At 42.7% G+C, this 20386-nt stretch overlaps 1 protein-coding gene across 1 annotated transcript in view; it reads right to left on the bottom strand.

Annotated features, from left to right (window-relative positions):
• rab10 (RAB10, member RAS oncogene family) overlaps nt 1-18241 on the bottom strand; it is an 81105-nt gene extending 62864 nt beyond the window's left edge. The window contains exon 1 of the mRNA XM_070885136.1: nt 17768-18241. Coding sequence (XP_070741237.1) covers nt 17768-17894 — 127 coding nt within the window. The 5' untranslated portion in view covers nt 17895-18241. The remainder of the gene's footprint in view (nt 1-17767) is intronic.
• Nucleotides 18242-20386: the final 2145 nt, after the last annotated feature.

The following is a 20386-nucleotide window of genomic DNA, read 5'->3' as shown; positions in this document are numbered from 1 at the left end:
CAATCACAGAATACCCAGCCTCTGACTTGCTCTTGTAGCCAAAGTATTTATGCGGCTGGTCCAGTTAAGGTTCTGGTCAACCGATTTGCCTTGCTTTTTGTGGACAGGACATACCTGGGCATTTTTCCACATTGTCGGTTAGATGCCAATCTTGTAGGTGAACTGGAATAGCTTGGCTAGAGGCGCAGCTAGTTCTGAAGCACAAGTCTTCAGCACTACAGCCGGGATGTTGTCAGGGCCCATAGCTTTTGTTATATCCGATGCGGTCAGCCGTTTGATATTATGTGGAGTGAATCAGATTGGCTGAAATGTAATCGGTTCGAGGGGCCACAAAGCCTGCTGAAGAAATTTCTCCATTTGTCTTATGTTCTTCTATCACATCCCACTCTGGTTACATCCATTTCCAACTGTCAAACCTGCAGTTGCCACAAGGAAATGTGACTGGAGTAAAAGCAGTTGGGGCATTGCAACTAAACTGCTTGCCATTCTAGAAAATACAAGTGTGGGGACATTGGTGAGGACATAATCAGCTCAGTTAAGACAGTCAAGTAATCTGCCAACATTCACTTTCTGCACTCACATGATGAATGGTCACTTAGACAATTCAATACATCAGGAGATGGAAAGAAAGCAATTTTTATTCAAGCTATAAAAAATTTGGCATATTCACTGTGAAAGATGAAAGTCCAGGAGAGGGAAGCGAGTCAAGTTAAAATAAGTTAGAATCATTGGTACAATATAGGGTAATCCAGCACTTATTTTCCACATGACATGCAAGTATTAGTTTATTCACAAACTAATTGCTAACAATCAAGCAACTTCTATTATAAACAGATGTGGATACCATATTAAAGTCCAGCATTCAAATGACAGCTGCTTCACAAAGATCATGGAAAACATAAATCTAGCCAAGTTAACAGCAAGGAAAGAAAGCAAGGAGCAAAACAAACCAACTGTCTAGTGAAACTTAACTTTTGCCATGTTTCATGGTTTCCTGTAAGGCACAATCTCAGACCAAACAAATTTTTTTTGCAAATTCTCACTTCTTGATTAGAAAATGTATCTTCCTGATTAGGTGACCACATTTAACTAGAAATTGGTTATCCAAAAATTAAAATGGAAGCAGTGCTAAAATGTTATTTATTTGGACCCAAAATGATTTCAACGGTACTTAAAACAGCCACCTTGATTTGTTTTTAAAATTGTGTATAATAAAATGTTAAAAAGTTGGGATCTTCAGATCCATCCAGATAATGGTTATATACTCATCTCAGATACAAACAACTAGCAATTATATAGCACCTTTAATGTAAAAAAACATCCCAATGCCATCTTTATTGGAGAGAGTAGAAAGGGAATTTAAATTAAGGGACTAAATAGCAAGCCAGAGGAGATTAGGAGTGACAAAAACTTGATCATGAAGATGGAGACGACAGAGGCAGCGACGATAACAGCTTGCATTTATAGAAAACCCTTGAGAAAAATGCCTCAAAATTTTACAGAAATGTAATCTAAAAAACTGACTGAGCCAAGGAAGTAGATATTTGGAGGGGTGATTAAAATCCTGGTCAAGAGATAGGTTTGAATGAGGATCGTGGAGAGGTGGAGGGGTTTAGGGAGGAAATTCCAACACTTGGACCCCGACGCCACAGGCGTCATTGGTGGGGTGAAGGGAGTGGGGGATACACAAGAGGCCAGATTTCGAGAAGAAGTGTAGATCTCAGAGCGTCCCAAGGCTGGAGGAGGTGGCAGAGATCGAAAAGAGTGAAAGCTCTGGAGGAATTTGAACATGGGGATACAGGAAGCAGAACCTGGGATAAGTTCAAGTTTCTGGAGAGTGGAGGTCAGCCAGGAGAGCACTGGAATAGTTGGGTCAAGGTGGAAAAAGGCATGGCTGAGTGTTTTGACTGATCAGCTGAGGTGGAGAAGAAACAAGCAATGATACAGTGCTGGAAGTAGGTAATCTTTGATGGAGATGCTATTGGGTCGCAATCTCAGCTCGGAGTCAACTAAGACGGCATGATCGCAAACATTCAGCTTCAACTTGAGAAAGTGCCCTGGCAGGGATGTGGAATAGGTGACAAAGGCCAAAGATTATGGATTTGTTCTTGTTTAATTGAAGCTCACCCAGGACTGTACGTCAGACAAGCAGACTGACTGGCAACGGAGGGATTGACAATGGCTCTCCTGACCGCAAAGTCTATCCATTGTCGACAAGGCTGAAGATAAGAGTGCACTGGGATACTCAATTTAGCTGGTTGGGTACAGAGTGGTTCACATTACCAAGTGCCACAGTCTACCATTGTACTCAATATCCATCACTGGCACACTGCAGCTGCCATACATACCAGCTACACTATCCACTACAGCAACTCACCAAGCTTACTTTGATCACTTCCCTGCCTTGACCTCGAGCACCAAGGAGGACAAGAATAGCACTATCATTCCCCAAGTTCCCCTTCAAGTCTCACACCATCCCAAATTGAATATATAAATCACCTTTCCTTCATCACTGGGTCAATATAGTGGAATTTTATACCCAATGCCATAACGGGTGAAGCTAGTTTACCACCACCTATTCAGGGCAATTAAGAATTGACAATAAATGCAGCCTTGCCAGAATCATCGACACCTGAAGAAAAAAATGGGAATAAATTTTTAATATTCCATTTATAAGCTTGCTGCATTCATTAACGAAAAAAATATTTTTAAGGGCCAATGAAAGCCAAGGTCCAGTAACCACAATTTTTTTTGCAGATAAGAAATCAGATAAAATTTAAACTTCATGGAAATGAAAACCAATTTACACTAAATTATCAAAATAGTCTACATCAAAACATTTGTAATCATTCAGCACCAGTTTCCATTTTTGATATTAAAAGATTAAGAGTTACACAGTATATATTTGGCATTAGTCAACTCAGGGCAGTGGCAAAGTAATTGGGATTCTAGTACATTAATGGAACTTAATTAAAATTTGCAAATTCTCCACTTATGCAGCAACCAAGATAGTGCCATGAGCACTGTTTAGATGAGAGAGCATGAGAACAAGTGTGTGAAAGTGAGGCTACATTAATATAGCACCTTATGTCCCCAAGTGCTTTACAACTGATGGATTACTTTTTGAAGTGTTAACACTTATGCAGGCAAAGCAGCAAGTTACTTTGTAGGCAGAGCAGCTACACTTCTTGCTGATATAGCTCTGGATTTAAGGAAAGCAAAACTTGACATATGCTTCTACACATTAATACAGCTTTGCCAAGCAACCTCTCGAGGTCCCTCGAACCTGCTCTGCCATTCAATAAGATCATGGCTAATCTGATCATGGATTCGGCTCCACTTCCCTGCCTGCTCCCCATAACCCTTCACTTCCTTAAAATCGCTCAAAAATCTGCCTTAAATATATTCAAAGACCCAGCCTACACAGCTGAGGTAGAAAATTCCATAGATTTACAACCCTCAGTAGAAATTTCTCATCTCAAGTTTTAAATGGGCAGCCCCTTATTCTGAGACAATGTCCCCGAGTTTTAGTTTCCCCCAGGAGTGGAAATATCTTCGCTCTGCATCCAGCTTGTCGAGCCCCCTCATTATCTTATATGTTTCGGTCAGATCACCTCATTCTTTTGACCTCCAATGAGTATAGGCCCAACTTTTCCTCATTGGTCAATCCCCTCATCTCCAGAGCCAACCGAGTGAACCCTCTCTGAACAGCCTCCAATGCAAGTATATCCTTCCTTAAATAGAGAGCAAAACTATATGCAGTACTCCAGGTGTGACCTCACTAGTACCCTGTACAGTTGTAGCAGGACTTCTGCTTTTATACTCCAACCCCTTGCAATAAAGGCCAACATTCCATTTGCCTTCCAGGTTACTTGCTGTACCTGCATACTAACCATCATGCACAAGGACCCCCAGGTCTCTGTACTGCAGCACTTTCCATTTAAATTATAATTTGCTTTTCTATTATTTCTGCCAAAGTGGGTAACCTCACATTTTCCCACATTATATTCCATCTGCCAAATTTTTGCCCATTGGGCCCAAGTTTGCCCAGGAATTGCTCAGTTTTTGTTGGAGCAACTAGATTTTTTTGGAGTATCTTAAAAATCACAATCCTGCCCATTTAATTTTCTCCAGTGTAAGTGAGTTAATTAGGTTTTTTTCAAAAAGGGGGAGTTACCACCAATTACACATGTTTTGGCCACTTAAGCAAGTTTAGACAGCTAAAAGTTGCTTCAAACTAACTTACGCCAGCATATGTGGCCACTTGTGGCTGCACAGAAAAACCCTGCGTTGAGCTACGAAATCAGCGCAGGCAACTACATTTAAAGCACCAAAAACAAATAAATACAAGGAAGCTGAGAGGACCTGCACCTAGCATCAAGACTTACAAAGCACTAAACTAGATTAAAAATGGATTGGTAAGCTAGCAAATACATTATAGCGAGTCCTGTAAATAAGAGTTTCAGCCAAACTATTTTACAGAATTCCTTCTGAAAGCAGAAGAGTAAACTTGAATGTAAATCAAACAAGAATTTAGGACCACATAATCAATCAATAAATTACAAATCAAAAAATAGAAGTCCTACCTTCAGCAAAGCTTTACTGCAGAAAAACACTAGCAGCTGGGTACTGTTGCAGAGTCTATACTGTCTCCTGCCCAGCTGCCGGTGTTGAAATCTCGGCCTCCGATAAATGACTCGGACATCTTCAGCTCTGGTAGAAGTTTCTTTAATTTACTTGTTAGCAAGGGAAAGGTCACACTCAGTCAATGGCTAAGTGAACACCTCCGAAATGGTACAGTTTCACGAGATATTTATGCAGTAAAACCCAAGTTATGGCCTCTCCCTGTGTATTGGCTCGGTTGCGCAGTGAATACAGATAAAGAGTTAATTACTACATCCTTGTCCTGACGTGGTTTCCAGATATTTCCTTTTGTCAGGGTTATTAGTTGGCCAACCGGCCATTACTTGATGAGTGTGGTAATGAGCTATTACCTGCCTTGCATTGTGTCAGGATGGTCCAGTTTCCTGGTCAGTTATCTTTTTGCATCAAATGGATGAGGTCTCTACAAGAGATAATGGCTGGTGGTTTGAGTACTTCGAAAAGGGTGGGGTGGCATGGAACTGGTGTCGTACAGACAATAGGAGAGCACCATGGGGGAGGGGGAGGGGGTACTTGTCTCAGCAGGACTTGCCTCCTAGCTGTCTGGTGGCTATGAGCCCTTTCAAGCCAGGTTTAGCTGTTTATGCAAGCCGACTGCTTTATGCAGAAATTTCTGGAAGGACCAGTACTCCATTTTGTTATATATTAAAAAAGGGCACAAAAATACTGTGTGGTATCAGCTTAGATAAAAATACATTTCCACACCGACCAAATGGACAGTCCGGCTGGTGGGTGGAGGGAACCACCAGTGGCAGGAGACGGCAGCCTGGGATCCTTGGATTTGGTCCCCAGTACTAGGAAAGGAGCATCAGCCCTGGTCAGCAATTAGAAAGGCTGTGGGGATGCCGTCAATTGGGAGACCTGGGCAGGGTGGAAGCTACCGGTTGGACAGAGGCTTGAGAGTGGGCAGGGTGAGGGCAAGGCCTCCACGTCCCTGGCCATAGAAACAGAAAATAGGTGGAGTAGGCCATTCGAGCCTGCACCACCATTCAATATCATGGCTGATCATTCACCTCAGTACCCCTTTCCCGCTTTCTCTCCATACCCCTTGATCCCTTTAACCGTAAGGACTATATCTAACGCCCTCTTGAATATATCCAATGAACTGGCATTAACGACTCTCTGCGGCAGGGAATTCCACAGGTTAACAACTCGGAGTGAAGAAGTTTCTCCTCATCTCAGTCCTAAATGGCTTACCCTGTGAATACGGATTCTTTTTCCCCTCAAATCTATTTCAGCGAATACACTGACATACAAACACCTCTTTGCCTTTTCTGTAAAAGACCTTTATTGAAGATTCTCCAGCCGAGACTTGTCAAGACAAAGGGACACTCTCAATCAGAGCCTGTTTACCTTCCCCTGGACAAGCCCTTTTCAGCGCGAAAAGCACAGTAGATATACATTTTCAGAACAGAACACGTGATTAGCACTTGGTCTATCCAATCCCTTTCTGCCTCCCCCGGAGTATGTCCAATGGCAGGCAAGAAAGTCTCCCAATTAGGTCTGGTGTCAGGTCAGGTTAGTTATCGCTTTGCTACACTGTCTTCCCTTATCAGTAAATAACCCAATTAGTTTCCCTTCCTCCTCATCAGTAGAAGCTATTACATTGCCCTTCCTATCTAGGATTGCTTTCTTGCTTTGTGCTGCCTTGCGGCTTTCTCATGACCAGTGTCTAACCTCAACTTCAACTCTTGGTAACCCCTTTTTTTTTTTCCTGTTGATTCTGCAGCTGTCTGCATCTTGACATTTCTTTAGCTATTTTCCCATGATTCCCTATCTCCATCCTTTTGCCACCTTCTCTATCCATCTACCACCTTCGCAACCCTTCTTTACACATTCTCAACCCCTTACCCGAAGACTGTGTCCCCGGCTTCTGGACTTCCCCAACATTGGGAACATTCTTCCTGCATCTAACCTGTCCCATACGTTTCTATGAGATCCCCTCTTATCCTTCTAAACTCCAGTGAATAAAGGTCCAGTTGATCCAGTCTCTGATGTCAGTCCAGCCATCCCTGGAATCAGTCTGGTGAACCTTTGCTGCACTCAATCAACCCATGCCGGGTTCTTTGACCGATTTTGGCCTCCGACATACTTCCCCTGGCTGTCGGGTGGGTAGGCCTGCGGCTCCAGCTGGCATTCGCTATCGGAGGGGAGCTGACATTGGGAAGGGTGGAGGGAGTCGGCCGATTCCAGGGGTCTGATCACAGGTGGTTTACTGGTAAGCTTGGTGGGCCAGGGGTAGCACTCCTGCTCCTCCTGACCCACAAGCAGTGCTGGAAAGACACTTAACCTGTTTTATCCAGCCGATCTCATCTCCCTTCAGCAGCCGGGTTTCCCAGGTCAACGGGTATGTGGCTGGATAAGGCAGCGGGCCGCCGATGAGGGAGCCCGTTCGGCCAGGGCTAGGGGCGGCAGGCTTCGGGCCCCTCCCACACAGCCTGCAGAGATTGCGGGGGCGAGGAGCTACTGCACATGCGCGCGTATGTGCAGAGGTCCCGGTACTGTTTAGTGCCGGAACCTGGCTCCGCCCCCCCCCCCACTGCTTGCGCTGTGTCACGCCAGGGGCCTGCAACGTTGCAGCAGTATGGAGAATACTGAGATGAGTTTTAGGCGCGGTTTTTCTTCTACAAAGTCAGCGCACTTCAGAGGCGCACCGTTCTAAGTTGGGGGGGGGGGGGGGGGGCAAACTTGGGCCCACTAAGCCGACCTGTATCCCTTTGCAGATTTTGTGTCCTCACAATTTGCTTTCTTATCCATCGTTATATCAGCAGCAAACTTGGCAACATTACTCGTCCCTTCATCCAAGTCATTAATATAGATTGTAAATAGTTGAGAACCCAGCATCGATCCCTGCAGCACCCCACTAGTTACTGTTTGCTAACTGGAAAATGACCCATTTATCCTGACTATTTTGTTAGTTAGCCAATCCTCTATCCATGCTAATATATTACCCCCAACCCCATGAACTTTTATCTTGTGCAATAACCTTGTGTGGCACCTTATTGAATGCCTTCTGGAAATCCAAATACACCACATCCCTTCATCCACGCTGCTCGTTACATCCTCAAAGAACTCCAGCAAATTTGTCAAACATGATTTCCCTTCCATAAAACCATGCTGACTCTGCTTAGTCCCGAAGAACAGGAGTTCTTCCTGGTATCCCGACCACGCTTTGGGACGTCTTGAGGTACTGAAGAAAGGCACTATATAAAAATACAAGTCTTTCGTTCTTCCAAGTAAAGGCACCGATTCGCATGATTGTGAATTTGGCAGTGTTAGACAAAGGTAACCTAAGCACAGGCCAGCCCACACTGCAATCTATGGACAAGTAGGAGTATGTGTGCACACTAGGTCTGTGCAACAGAGCTTGGTCTCCAGTCGTCTTGGTTAAACCTTGCCACTGGATCAAGACCTAGCTCGGTCAAGCCCGTGTGGTCGTTGGTGTGCAATGGCCACCCCACGTTAAAAAAATCCACTCACCGGCATCTTCCACCCTTCAGGATGTAGTTCGGGACCTGGAATGTCAGATTCCTCATTGCAACACCTGTGAATTCATCCCTTTTTGGTGTGGAAGCGGATCATCCTCTATACGAGAGACTGCCTAATACTAAAACATTTTACTATAGTTTAAGGGTATACAGTAAAAATAGAAAAAACAGGGCCTGTAAATCCTAACGACAAGTTTGTAGAAAACATTACAATATTGAACACCACATGCAATGTACAATGTTGTTGTGCTTCAAACGGCCTAGATTTTTGTGTCAGCAGTGAACAAACAGCTCTTGTCGTTCATTACACATGATTTGCCCACAGATTTTCTGTTGGCTTTTGCACAGCGTGCCCTCTACGGATGATTTGGGACCTGTGAACAGGCAAGCAACTATCTCCTTAACCGGTCAGTTAGAATAGTTAATTCAATGTAAAATCATGTACAGAAAGCAAGTGAGAGAGGGAAAGAAAGACGAGATTGAGACAGTCTAAAATAAAATTAAATCTCCCAATAATTAAAGTCTGAACGAATGAGATTCCATACTTGTAGAAGTTAATTTTCAGTAGCAGAGAGGTTGTTTGGCAATAATTAAAACTTAAGTTAAAAATTCACTTACACTTGATTGGACGAGCCCCAAGTTTTTTTGCCGTGTTTAGCGGGTATCTATCAAGCAAGTAGCCCAACCTCATGCCACTGCATGTATTTAAGAGAGTCTCTAGGCAAAGTACAGTTTTAGTGAAGCCTCTGGAGGAGCAGGGCAACTTGGACAGCAACTTCCAGATTTTCATGTTGAACTGTGCATGTGCAGTCGCTGGAAATGCTGTCCAATGAACTTATCGTCGGTGCTGATAGCCTCGCCATTATTTGTACTGCCAATACTTCATCCGAATTCTTATTTTATCAATTTGTTTGCTAGGTATTACAAAGATCGGATTATTGGAGCAGATTTTAAATGTGCAATGAAGAGGCAGGGTAAAATGCAACACCCTAAAAACTGAAGATAGATGCAACACATTTACACAGTATTTATATTGCCAATGAAAGTACTGTTGCGAAATCCAGAAACCTCAGGACCGAGGCCGTTCTAGATATTTCCGGATTTTGGAACGTCTTTGCCTGAGCCGAGGTAGGTGGGGTCTGGCAGCTGAGGTAAAGGGGAGAGGGGGGGGGGGGGGAGAAGGGGGCATCAGGGCCGGGGCGAAGTTGGGATTTTGGAATATTTTCCAGATGATCGCCATGGATCAGCCTGTTGTCCGGATTCCGGAACATTCCGAATTTTGGACGCTCAACCTGTATAACCAATTCCAACTATGAAAGTTAAATATGCAGTCTGCAATTATCTATTGAAGAGTAATGATAATACACTAATTATGCAATCATGGATGTTAATATTTTCATTTTTTTTTTATTTATACTCATTAAAAAATGCTCAAGGATCAACAGTTGTTAAAGCAGAATGGAAGAGAACATGGTCACCTGCATCAATTATAAAAAACAACCTTGAAATATCCTGCAATAATATTGTGACCTCCATTCCAACCACCAGATAAGTTAGCTCCATGATTATCCTTGGAGAGTATGCAGTAGAGATTTAGGAGAATGGTAACAGTGATGAGGCACTTCAGGTAGGTGGAAAGACGAGTGAAACTGGGATTATTCTCCTTAGAGTAGAGACGGTTAAGAGAAGATTTGATAGGTGTTCAAATTCACAAAGGGTTTAAAGAAAGAGGAACTGTTTCCACTGACGGAAGAGTCAGTAACCAGAGGACACAGATTTAAGGTGATTGGCAAAAGAGCCAGATGCAACACGAGGAAACATTTTCTCTTCAAAAACACAGCAAGTTATGATCTGGAATGCACTGCCTGAACAGATGGTGGAAGCAGATTCAATAGTAATATTCAAGATAATTGGATAAATACTTGAAGGGGGAAAAAAACCATAGGGCTATGAGGAAAGAACAGACAAATGGAATTAATTAAGAACTACCAAAGAGCCAGTACTGGCACAATGGGCCAAATGGCCTCCTTCTACACTATCATTCTATGATCAATTAACAACTTAATGCTGTATAAATGTTAGCCAGGACACTGGGAGAATTCCCTGCTCCTTTAATTAGTGCCAAGAAATCTTTTTTGCATCCACCTAAAGTGGCCTTGATTTAACTTCTCATTTCATTTGAAAGATAACACCCCCAACTATGAAGCTCTCACTCAGTAGTGCACTGAAGTGTTAGCCTAGATTATGTGCTCAAATTCTGGAACAGGGGCTTCAATCACAATCTTCTGAATGAGAGTCAAATGTACTGCCATTGAGCCAAGATGTCTTTCAAACTGATCAGTAACAGTGATTTCTTTTCACTCAACCTGTAAAACCTTTTAATATAGACGAGTGGATTTACATGTAGATTTCTTGGAATAAAAGCCTGGAAATAGAGATCAGATACACAACATAAATTTTTTTTAAAGCCAATTGAAATTTTAAAACTAGTGAAATGTATTAGCTGAAAATATTGCGCTAGTCGAAACAGCCCGTTACAAAATCTGGTAATTTGTAAGTGCTTAGCTATTTTACTATGACCATTATAAACCGAATGAACTCTTTACAAAATCGAGGTACTTTGTCTGGACATGGGTTAATAAAAATTACTATATCACAATTTCATTGGTTTTCAGTTGTATCCTATGTTTTCCAAAAAGGCAATATAAACCCATTTTAGGCTTTCAATTTTAAAATTAAACATACAAGGTCTCTGGAGGCAACTTAAATGAATACCAACTTAAAACGTGACGAAGGTTCATCATGGCTGCAATGACAATGTTCTGCAATTTAAAAAAGGGCAAATATTTTTCACTAATTTTTTTTTTAAGTATACTTCTACTGCATTATAAAATTAACCCTTGGATTTTCCAGTGACAGTGATTTTCCAAATTCCAACGTTATGACAACTCTGCAGCACTGTGCCCCAACTCATCTCCCAACAAAACCCTTATCCAATCTGGTTAGCTTGACTTGAGACTTGACTTCTCAAACACCCTCTTCACCAGCCTCCTTCCATCACAAATTTCTAACCACACCTGGCTCCTGACCAAACTGAAAATCTGCATTTTTGTTCAAATATTCCTCCATGGCCTCACCTCACCCATGCGAGCCCTGTCAGCCATTTAATCCAAGCTTCCAGAAGTGCCGCCTTTAACGATTTCTCAACTCAAGACTTCCTCAAAATATTGGGACTATGTTGTCACCTCTCCCAACCCCCCAGAGCAATCTTTCCTGCAATATGCCTCAAAATGTTGTATTACATTAAAAGTTATTTCCTACTCAAAATTGCTAAATTCTCAATCCCTCCCAATTCCACACCCCCCCCCCACCCCCCCAGAAGCATTTGACCATTCAAAAAGATGTTACTATTGCAATACAAAACCAGCTGCACAAAAAGGCAGTCGTTCACCCATGTACTAGAGTAACATCCTAAAGTACCTTTCAAAACAAAATGTTCACATCACAGATCTCCCTTATTTAGCCATTATGCTGCATTTTTCATCTACTTCACCTGAATGGGTGACTTTAGTCTTAATTACACAACATAGCTGAAGGATATTTTCCTTCAGCCAATTCAAGACTGGAACTTTAAAGATAGGTCTCAATGACTTCCATTTCAAAACAAGTGCACTTAACTTCCACAAGCCTGACAGATTTGATACAAAATCAAACCGATCAGAATTTACAGCAAAATTAATGGAGATATACATTTTCAATTACTCTCCAGCATCCCAACTTTCAACACCTATATTCAAACTGTGATACCATAACCGTAGAGTGTAGCTGATCCAAATCAAATTAGACTTTTTCCAAACCCATTCCAGCTTTTAATAAATCCTGCCGATATCACAGTAAACAAATACAGCCCTCACTAACTAATGTATAATTAGTTTTTCCAATCTTACAAGCATAAAAATGAAAAACACATGACTGGAGTAATTCTTCACAAGTATGCCCTCAATGGATGGTTTATATATAACTAGTGACACCAAACTTTGAAAAGGCACCACCCATTAGTTAAATTTGTCCCAAGTAACTCAACTTTTCAGAGTCCTCCACTGGCACAACCGCCCCCCCCCCCCCAGGTGAGTATGACAAAACAAAACTAGTATCAACAGAAATACAAAAACTGCTTTATATCTATTTGTTGCATTCATCCACAAATGCTCACAATTACATAAAAATTGTTTTGAAATAATCTTTTCATTGGCTGAAGTCTGTCATCAGTCAGGGTCAAAAGGGATCCACTAGGCCAATGCCATTACCTGACAAGCCCAGAGGTCAGCAAGTTCAAGGGCATCTTAAAGATCTGAAGAAAGCACAAGATTACTTTGGCACTGGACCCGTCAAGTTTTGCACACACAGAATGCTTTAATGAACCACCTTACTGAGATGCAGTGGGCTCTACACCATATTCTCCGGTATAGCTGCTGAATTTCACTTTAGCAGATTTAAAATGGCAGCGATCTTCAATGACAGGAACCAGCTACTAACCTTGAAGCCATTCAAAGATGGCTAATGGGATTCCATTCTTCTGTGCTTACTCCAAATACTTTATCCACAAAGGGAATCTCCCATGACTAAAACCCATTAAAGAATGTGATTTGAGTGGCTGTTGGAGAGGTTATGAGAGTCATGGCAGTATGCTGATCTGGTCTGCTGGAAGTCCAAAATGTAACAAATGGAATAGGCTCAAATACACCAGTGAGACATTCATTGAGCACGTCAGGGGCTGTACACAACTGGGGAACATCTGTCCTGGCACTCAGTGCATAGTTTTCATTATTTATGCAAGGTTATCAATCTAGGTCCTCACAAATAATGTCAAAATTATTATGAGTACATTGCTCAATGTTGGATTTTCAATAACAAAATCAATACAAATGAAGTAGACCATCTGGCCTATCTTAGTTCATCCATCCAGAAAGACTGCACCATGCCACACTGCAACATTGTAATTACAACTTCCCAATAACAGTCCTAAATGCATCTCTTACTAATATAGAACAAAGAAATATACACAACTAGAAACAATGTTGTAGTCCATTTGGCCAGCCACAGTATCTAGGAAACATCCCCAATATACCTCATCTCTCAGAATTTTGTCGTGTACTTAAAGTATCTTCTAATAAAATCAGCCCCACTGCCGCCTTAGCAGTCCACATCAGTCACCACCAAAAATAGTTAGAGCTAGTTTGGACCTCTGACACCTTGCCCTACTCAAATTGGTTTCAAGTAATTTTTGGATTTACTTGCTCAATACCATTTAATACCTTACACACGTCCATTAAGAAACTGCATCAATAAAGCACCTTTCACAATCTCAAGATGTCCCAAAGCACTTCACAACCAATGAAGTAGTTTTGAAGTGTTGCTGCTGTTGTGATGTCAGAAACACAGCAGCCAATTTGTACACAGCAACCTGCCACAAACAGTAATGGGATAATGACAGGATAATTTGTTGAGGGATAAATATTGGCCAGGACAATGGGGATAACTCACCTGCTCTTCAAAATAGCACCATGGGATCTCTCCGGTCCATCCAAGAGGGCAGATGGGACCTTAATTTAACATCGCTGTTGCAATGGTTTCAGGCAGAAAAATACAAGCTTTTCCAGTTATTCCTCAAAACTCAAACCCTGACACGAGGAATCAGCTTTGTGACTCTTTTCTGGAATGTTTCCAGTGCTTCAATGTTTCTTTTGTGACTCAGTGACCAAAACTAGACTGGTGAATTGTACCATGTTAGCATGTCCTCCACTCACATTTTTAGTGCATAATTCACCATTCGACCTGCCTTGCATAGAGGATGCACCTAAGCTTTAAGATCTCTATGGTTAAATGGGAGACTCAGTCAGCCTCTCTCAAAACACCCCATTTGATGTCTGTATCAATGATATTCTGGATAGTAGCACAAGGATAGGTTCAAAGTGTTTGTAGTACCCAACCCATTGATGGTACTCTACTGCTATTATACTCACCTTGTGCGCCACTCACCATGTGAACTATGGGATAAGCTGTGCGATCTGGTGGCAAGACCCAAGAATTGTACATGCTTGAGAAGTAAATTCATTACTTATTTATATAGCACTTTTAACATAGTAAAACATCCCAAGGAGCTTCACAGCAGTGTTACAGGATAAAACAAATAAATTCGACACCAAGCCACACAAGAAGAATACAGCATATGACCAAAAGCTTGGTCAAAGAGGTAGGCACGAACACATTTGCAAGGCTGGGGGAAAATGATGCTCTGGCCTTCCGAACCCCTCTCCACTTAAAGCCAAGTCCCAATGTGAGTAAACCCCATGATTTATCAAAAGAAATGCCCAAAGTTCTCCTTTATGGTTCCTAGGTATGAAAAAGAACAGCTTCGTTCAGTACACATGCAAGATCCACAACCAAGCTATTAGGTGGAGTTAAGGCAAACAGTTGCAAGGACTCGAAACCCACACCAACTTGCCACTCAGCACCCTCAAGGGAAAATCAATCAAAATAAGCCTTATGGCCAGCACATCTCTGAACCTAAATTCGTAGAAGAGCCTGGGTCATTTTGCTACCCCCTGTTTTTTTGCTAGTTGCCTTGTGCTTAAACTCATACTTGCCAACGAGTGACAGTTCATTCAGGGAGAAGGAAAAGTACTGGGTTTTAAGGTTGTACAGACTTCACAATGTCATGCTTGATGAGGGACATAGAAACATAGAAAATAGCTGCAGGAGTAGGCCATTCGGCCCTTCAAGCCTGCACCGCCATTCAATGAGTTCATGGCCGAACATGCAACTTCAGTACCCCATTCCTGCTTTCTCGCCATACCCCTTGATCCCCCTAGTAGTAAGGACTACATCAAACTCCTTCTTGAATATATTTAGTGCATTGGTCTCAACAACTTTGTGGTAGAGAATTCCACAGGTTCACCACTCTCTGGTTGAAGAAGTTTCTCCTCATCTCGGTCCTAAATGGCTTACCCCTTATCCTTACACTGTGACTCCTGGTTCTGGACTTCCCCAACATTGGGAACATTCTTCCTGCATCTAACCTGTCTAAACCCATCAGAATTTTAAACGTTTCTATGAGCTCCCCTCTCATTCTTCTGAACGCCAGTGAATACAAGCCCAGTTGATCCAGTCTTTGATATGTCAGTCCCACCATCCCAGGAATCAGTCTGGTAAACCTTCGCTGCACTCCCTCAATAGCAAGAATGTCCTTCCTCAAGTTAGGAGACCAAAACTGTACACAATACTCCAGCTGTGGCCTCACCAAGGCCCTGTACAACTGTAGTAACATCTCCCTGCCCCTGTACTCAAATCCCCTCGCTATGAAGGCCAACATGCCATTTGCTTTCTTAACCACCTGCTGTACCTGCATGCCAACCTTCAATGACTGATGGACCATGACACCCAGGTCTCATTGCACCTCCCCTTTTCCTAATCTGTCACCATTCAGATAATAGTCTGTCTCTCTGTTTTTACCACCAAAGTGGATAACCTCACATTTATCCACATTATACTTCATCTGCCAGGCATTTGCCCACTCACCTAACCTATCCAAGTCACTCTGCAACCTCATAGCATTCTCCTCGCAGCTCACACTGCCACCCAACTTAGTGTCATCCGCAAATTTGGAGATACTACATTTAATCCCCTCGTCTAAATCATTAATGTCCTCATCTAAAATCAGACTGCTGAAACAACTTGCATTTAGATAACACCTTTAATTTCATTAAACATCCAACACCACCGCACAGGAGCATTTAGATCAAATTTGACAGCCATCCAAGACAACATTAGGACATGTGACTAAGAGGTAAGTTTTAAGGAACAACCTAAAAGAGGAGGTCAAGAGACAGAGGGAGGGAATTCTAGAGCTCAGGGCCTAAAAAGCTGAATGTAGGGCCACCAATGTAGGGGTAAAGGAAATCAGGGATGTACAAGCACCCAGAATTGTACAAATGCAGAGTTCCCAGAGGGTTGCAGGGCTAGGAGGTTAGAGGGAGGGAGGGATGAGAGCAGAGGGGGATTTGAACACAAGGGTAAGAATTCATTTTTTTTTAAAACAAAGTCAATCCTCTGACAGACTCAGTAATCTGATGGGTTTACTGCTACAGCCCCATCATTGGGTCTTTTGCCACAATGCCCCCGATAACCTTGCAATCAATGTTTTAAGACAAGGTGGTCCTAGCCAAATAGGCAACAGGAAACTCAATGTCACAAGCTGGTAAGCTGAACTGTTTTATGCTGTTAAATACAGGACATGATGCTTTAGCTTGTGCCAACCTGCACCCAAGTTCTGTAGGCTTGGCTAAGGAGGGTATGTCCCTCAGAGTGTGCACTCAGTTGAACTGACACTACTCATGACTACCATGATTTGAAGATTCTTAGATAGCTTTGCACACAACACCCAAACAAAAACAGTAGATTTACCAAAACCCTCCATAAAATATTAATACAGCATCTTAAATCAAAAGGACTAAAAGTTAATAAAAATGTAAAAATGAATTGATACACAAGAAGCTTATGAATATGGTCTAGAGTACCCAGCTTGTGGACTGACTTCACAATCGGGTTATGTTAACTGGACTGTATCCCATAGACATTCATTACTTCCTCTGATTAGACCATGTCAGGTAACTTACAAGTTTAAACAAAAGGTCATCCACCTGAAACCAAGTTTTTTGTGACCTGAGTATTTCCAGCGTTTCCTGTTTTAATTTCAGATTTTCAGCATTCGCAGTATTTTGCTTTTGTATTAGTGCAAATATAGTTTGCATTTAACTGCAAAGTGATTGTAGTAACTTGCAAAATTTTCAGCCCTATTCATAATGAAATTTAGAGATTAAATCTCCAGATGTAATATGGCTAACAGTTAACATTTACTGTTAAAACTTGCCCTGTAGTCAGATAAATGCCCCAAGTTTAATAACCTGATGTTTGATAAACGACGCCATTTACGCTTTAAAACAATGAATCACTTTTATAAAAACTGAACCGTACAAGTGAAATGACAAATAGCAAACGAGAAGGTCCAACAGATCTACAATTTTCTCCAAAAGATCCTGACAACATTAAGCAAGTAGCAAGTTTACCACAAATTTAAGAGCTTGGTTTAAAAATGCAATTTGGGCTCCAGAAGTCAATGCCAATCATATAGCAGAAAACAAGTTTTGAAAAAGCACAAAAAAAACAAATGCTCCAAAGGTCACTGCCACAACATTAACTTAATATCCTCCAATCATAACAAATCAGATTAAGAGGAACAATAAGAGTTAAACAAAAACTACTTGTGGATTTCTCACCAACTTGATTTGAATATTTTTACAGATGGTTTTGCACACAAACCAAAAAGCAGTTTACCAATGTCTTCCGTAAAATCACATTAATCAGTTAAAACATAACACTCCCCCTGGCCGAGGTTCATTATATTACAATGGGCAGCCCTGTTGTTTGGAAGGGGACAAGAATAAGGCGAAGGCCCAAACTCTGCCCTCGAACCGCCGCCCACAACCTCCCCTAGCATTAAATTAAAAAATGGGCCAACACAAGTGGCCGCTCTCGCTCCCTTCCTCCCGCTCACTCACCTATAGTAGAGATAAAAGTGGTGTTAAAGGCGTCATCCGAGAACCTGAAAAGGACGCAGGTTTTCCCCACCCCGGAGTCTCCGATCAGCAGCAGCTTGAACAGTAAATCGTACGTTTTCTTCGCCATAATCGCTCTCGCTCACTCGCTCGCTGTGTTATTAACTGGGGCGAGGAGAGTTCTTTTTTTTTTAAAAAAGGGAACAAAATGGCGCCTCTCTCTCTCACTTTAATAACGTTCCAGCCGCAACAAGTTACACGCCATGAATTTCCATTTATCTGCCTGCAAAAAAACCACACATCGGCGGCTGACCGTCCCTTCTTTAAACTTTTTTCTCTCTCTCTTTTAACTTCGCTAAGACATTGGGGAACCGCAGAGGAAATTTCATTCAACGTCGACGTCAAATCATCGCCCTCTACCCTCGTCTCCCCTCCTCCTACTGCTGCTGCTCTTACTAGAAACACAGCCCGGCCCGGCGCACTTGGTGCCGCCGGAAGTCCCGCCCCGATCACGGAGCTCGCGCTCTGATTGGCCACCAGCCGCCGCGGAGCCAGGAGTGGGCTGCTAACGTCCGCTTGTCAATCATCCGTCCAGCTCGCTCGCCCCACGTTCCGGAGGTCGGAACAGATGATGTCATGGGGTGTGACCGAGCAGGCGTGCCTGCTTCCCTGCCCAAAGAGAGATAAAGAGAATAAAATACAGGAGTGAAGGTAACGGGAGGTTGCTTTTTGGGAATTTGTTTTGATTTATTTTTCTTCTCTCGGCCTCTGATTCAGAACATTATCTAGTCAGTAACAATTTCCTGACTGCATTCAAGTCAGTTGATGGCCACTATTATTTCAATTTTTTATTTCAAATTTCCAGCATCCGCAGTATTTTGCTTTTGTATTAATATTTTAATCACCTGGCGTTTGTCAGTAAATCAAGTCCAAATGTAGACTATTGCCCCGGTTCCTGTTAAATAATTAATGTTTGATTTGTGTGGAATTGCATGAAATTTTACTTTAACAACAACTTGTATTTATATAGCGCATTTTTCGAAGTGAAACATACCAAGGCATTTCACAGGTGTCATGTATCTTACATTATTATATATAACTGTATCCTAACATGCTATACATGACTGTAATAAGATATGACCTGTCACCACCAGCAGACCTTACCACCAAGGGTGCACTTGCAAGAGACAGGTAAGTATATAAGGACAGGTCTCAGGCAAGTACAGCATTCCAGAGCTGTGAAATAAAGGTGCAGGTCCAGAGTGACCTTGACTTCACTACATGCCTCGTGTGAATCTGTACTGAGGGGACAGGACTTTACAGTGGCGACGGGTTACGGGATTACAGAATCCACAGAATGGCGAACAACAGATCAGATGAAAAGTACAATGCGGGAGACAATTGGGAGGACTTTATAGAAAGGCTCCAGCAAAGCTTTGTAACCAAAGACTGGTTAGGCGACGATAAGACAGACAAGAGAAGAGCCCATCTCTTGACCAGCTGTGGTTCGAAAGCATACGCTTTAATGAAGGATCTGTTGGCACCCGAGAAACCAGTAAGCAAGTCGTTTGAAGAATTGAGCACACTGGTAAGAGACCACCTGAAGCCAGCGAGCAGCCTACACAAGGCCAGACACAGGTTCTACAACTATAGACGCTGTGTGGGCCAGAGCATACCCGACTTCGTGGCGGAACTTCGGAGGTTGGCTAGTTTATGTGAGTTCTCCGATGAACTGAGGAGAGAAATGCTGAGAGACTTTTTCATTGAAGGAATAGGCCACGCAGGTGTATTCCGAAAGCTCATAGAGACCAAGAACCTAACATTAGAGGCAGCAGCACTGGTTGCACAGACATTCTTGGCAGGAGAAGAAGAAACAAGGTTGATTTACAATGCAGGTACGACAACTAACGAAATATTGGAACAAGAATTTCACAGCACTAAACAAGCTGCTATCCCCAAACACAGACAAAACCGGGAGAACAGGTTCTCGACAGCAGGCAGAAGCCATCAAGGGCCACAGGAACGGCCGTTCACACCTCATCAACCCACAATGCGAGCAATCAACTACAAACTGAGAGAAGCTCAAGAGAGATCAGCCAGACGCAGCTCATTCTTTGGGAACTCTTTGAACAATGGAACAGGTCTGTGCTGGAGGTGTGGGGATGGGCACTCGTCAAGGGTATGTCGATTTCAGCAGGCTGTTTGCAGAAATTGTGAATATACAGGGCATTTGGCCCGCATGTGCAAAAAAAGGGCAGCTCGGCTGGTATACGAATCGGATGGGTCAGAAAGCGGACCAGAAGATGGTGGGGACAGTACCCGGGACACCGGTGTACAGTGGGTCAACATGATCAATGTCCGCTGCTCCTACAACAGGACGCCTCCTATAATGATAAGGGTCCGACTCAACGGGATATCTGTCAACATGGAGCTGGATACGGGAGCGAGTCAGTCTCTCATGGGCACTCAACAATTTGAACCACTGTGGCCGCATAAAAGAGACAGACCAAAACTCACAAGGGTCGACACCAAACTAAGGACCGATATCAAAGAAATCGTACCAGTCCTCGGCAGCGCCATGCTCTCTGTCACACACAAAGGGACAGTGAACCGACTTCCCCT

The sequence above is a fragment of the Pristiophorus japonicus genome, chromosome 7 (genome assembly GCF_044704955.1).
Source record: "Pristiophorus japonicus isolate sPriJap1 chromosome 7, sPriJap1.hap1, whole genome shotgun sequence".
NCBI classification, from domain to species: domain Eukaryota; kingdom Metazoa; phylum Chordata; class Chondrichthyes; family Pristiophoridae; genus Pristiophorus; species Pristiophorus japonicus.
The sequence above is the reverse complement of the archived record's forward strand: the minus strand, read 5'-3'. Positions and strand labels throughout refer to the sequence as shown.